Source organism: Apteryx rowi, unplaced genomic scaffold (assembly GCF_003343035.1).
Source record: "Apteryx rowi isolate R43461 unplaced genomic scaffold, aptRow1 scaffold_2368, whole genome shotgun sequence".
Lineage (NCBI taxonomy): Eukaryota > Metazoa > Chordata > Aves > Apterygiformes > Apterygidae > Apteryx > Apteryx rowi.
The window spans coordinates 3,834-6,091 of NW_020448717.1; the positions used below are offsets into that span (position 1 = coordinate 3,834).

Here is a 2,258-nt window from a genome sequence, read left to right on the forward strand (position 1 = left end):
GTTGCACTGGGCCAGGCGAGCCTCCGTGCCCATGCACCGGAGCCCACTCAGCCCCACGGGGCTCGAGCCTGGCCCCGGAATTGGGGCGGTGTAGGCCTTCTGTGCCACACCGCACTGGAGCTGCCGGCACACCACGCTGGCACCGCTGGCGTCCCACTGCTGCTCCAGGACTCGGCCCCAGGCCCCGTGCAGGTCCACCTCCAGGCGCCCGTCGCACCGGCTCTCCCCATCCACCAGCCGCAGGGGTTCAGCGCTGCCTGACCCTGCACAGATGGGAGATGTCCTGAGGTGCTGTGGGCACTGCAAGGTGCCGTGCCTGCCTGCAGGAATCTGGCCTCCCCGGTGCTGCCATCCCAAGGGCTGCGCCTGTGGCTGGGGAGCCGTGYGAATGGTGCCTGCGGGGCTGGGGTGGCAGGGGAGAGCAAAGAGCCCCTGCCACGTCCTTCCCTGGGGTGGCTCCAGCAGCAGCGGGGCAGATGGCAGCACTGGGGTGCCGGGGAGCACCACGGGACGGCTGGGGACAGCATGGCCCCACTGCCCTCCTGCTGCCTGTGCCCCTGCTGCCCTGTGCCTGGGCTCAGCCCTCCTCCCGGCCTGACATGGCCCTGCTTCTCCAGATCGTTCCTGTGGCCCACAGCTGTCGGTGGCAGTGTGGGGAGCGGAACCCCTACTTTTAGGGGTGCTGAGTCCCCTCCCCTCAGGAGGCCCTGGTGGCCAACGCTGCCTGCCCYGCACGCACCTGAGCAATTGACTGCAGCAGCGCGGCCCGGCGAGCAGGCGGGGATCCCCAGCACGGTGGCAGGGCACTCTCCCAGGTGGGACTCGGTCCCGCTGCAGTGAAACGTGTCCCGCCACAGCGGGCCGCTCCCTGTCCCGAAATAYCCTCCGCGGGGCACRGAGGCAGCAGACCCGCAGCGGAGGTGGTGGCAGAGCACCTGGGCGTCGGGCACGTCCCAGCCAGCATCGCAGAGGGAGCCCCAGGTGCCCCGCACCTCCAGCTCCACCCGCCCTGTGCATTCCGTGCTGCCATTCGCCAGCCTGAAGCCCGTGTAGGCTGGGAAGGAGAAAGGGCGCTGGAGATGATTGCCCCGTGCCCTGTCCCCCTACGATGGTGGGGGCATGCAGGCATGGTGACCCTCTGCTGCCACACACCCCTCTGCCTCCCCCCACTGCTGGGGGCTGCCACAGGCCAGCCCAAAGCCTCTCTGCCCCATCCCTGCCCGCGGCACTGCTGTCCCCACTGCCCTTTCCCCACGCCCCCCTCTGCAGCCTCTGCCCCGCCCCCCGCACTCTTACGGGAGCAGACGACGCCGGCATCATTGGCGTGGGTGCAGCCCTGGCCGTGGGGCAGCCTGCGGTTGCAGGCAGACAGGAGGGATTCGTTGCCTGCACATTCAAAGCCTCCGTCCCAGATGGGCCCGGCTCCTGCCCCAAATCGTGCTGCCCCGGTGACGGCCAGAGCGGCTCCGCAGCCCAGCTCCTTGCAGATGACGTGGGCGGCATTGAGGTCCATGTGTGCCTCACAGAGGGTGGCCCAGCTTCGGCCCTGCCTGACCTCCACACGGCCTGAGCAGGTGCCGTTCCCGCCAGCCAGCTGCACAAATCCTGCCAGGGCAGAGAGTCCGGGGTCTCTTGGAGGTCCCTGGGACACGCCGGGGATTGTGGAGGGGCTGCCACCAGAGCCTTGGTGCTGGCACAGCCAGCCCTGGATGTGAGGCAGCCTGGGGCGACCGCACGGCTCTTACCTTGGCAGGCCACACCAACATCCTGGCCATGGGTGCCATTATACGACCCCCATCCCTTGATAGCGCAGTCCCAGAGKGCGGACTCGTTCCCGCGACAGTCAACCACAGTCAGATGAATTGGTCCAGAGCCTTTCCCAAAGCGGGTCCAGTCGTAGGCACTTTTAGCTGAGCCACAGCCCAGCTGCTGACACACCACCTCGGCGTCCTCCACGTCCCATTCGTGGTCTGCCACCGTCCCCCACTGGCCCCGCAGCTTCACCTCCACTCTGCCCGCACAGGGACCACCTCCATTCACCAGCCTCAGCTCCACAGCATCTGCACCGGAGGTGTCCACAGGGCATGAGGGTGCTGTGCCCCAGCCCTACTCCTGCACCCCATGTCTGCCTGGGGAGGCCCCAGTGGAGAGGACTCTGGGCATGGCCATGTCGGCTGTCAACCCCAAGCAGTGAAGGGGCTGCTCCCCAGCACAGTCACCCGATCCCTCACCTGAGCACGTCACACCGATGTCCCAGT

At 68.1% G+C, this 2,258-nt stretch overlaps 1 protein-coding gene across 1 annotated transcript in view; it reads right to left on the reverse strand.

Annotated features, from left to right (window-relative positions):
• LOC112966188 (scavenger receptor cysteine-rich type 1 protein M130-like) overlaps nucleotides 1-2,253 on the reverse strand; it is a gene marked incomplete at its 5' end in the record, with an annotated part of 5,943 nt that extends 3,690 nt beyond the window's left edge. The window contains 5 exons of the mRNA XM_026066026.1: nucleotides 6-263; nucleotides 740-1,054; nucleotides 1,297-1,605; nucleotides 1,746-2,060; nucleotides 2,232-2,253. Of these exons, the coding sequence (XP_025921811.1) occupies nucleotides 6-263; nucleotides 740-1,054; nucleotides 1,297-1,605; nucleotides 1,746-2,060; nucleotides 2,232-2,253 (1,219 nt within the window). The remainder of the gene's footprint in view (nucleotides 1-5; nucleotides 264-739; nucleotides 1,055-1,296; nucleotides 1,606-1,745; nucleotides 2,061-2,231) is intronic.
• Nucleotides 2,254-2,258: the final 5 nt, after the last annotated feature.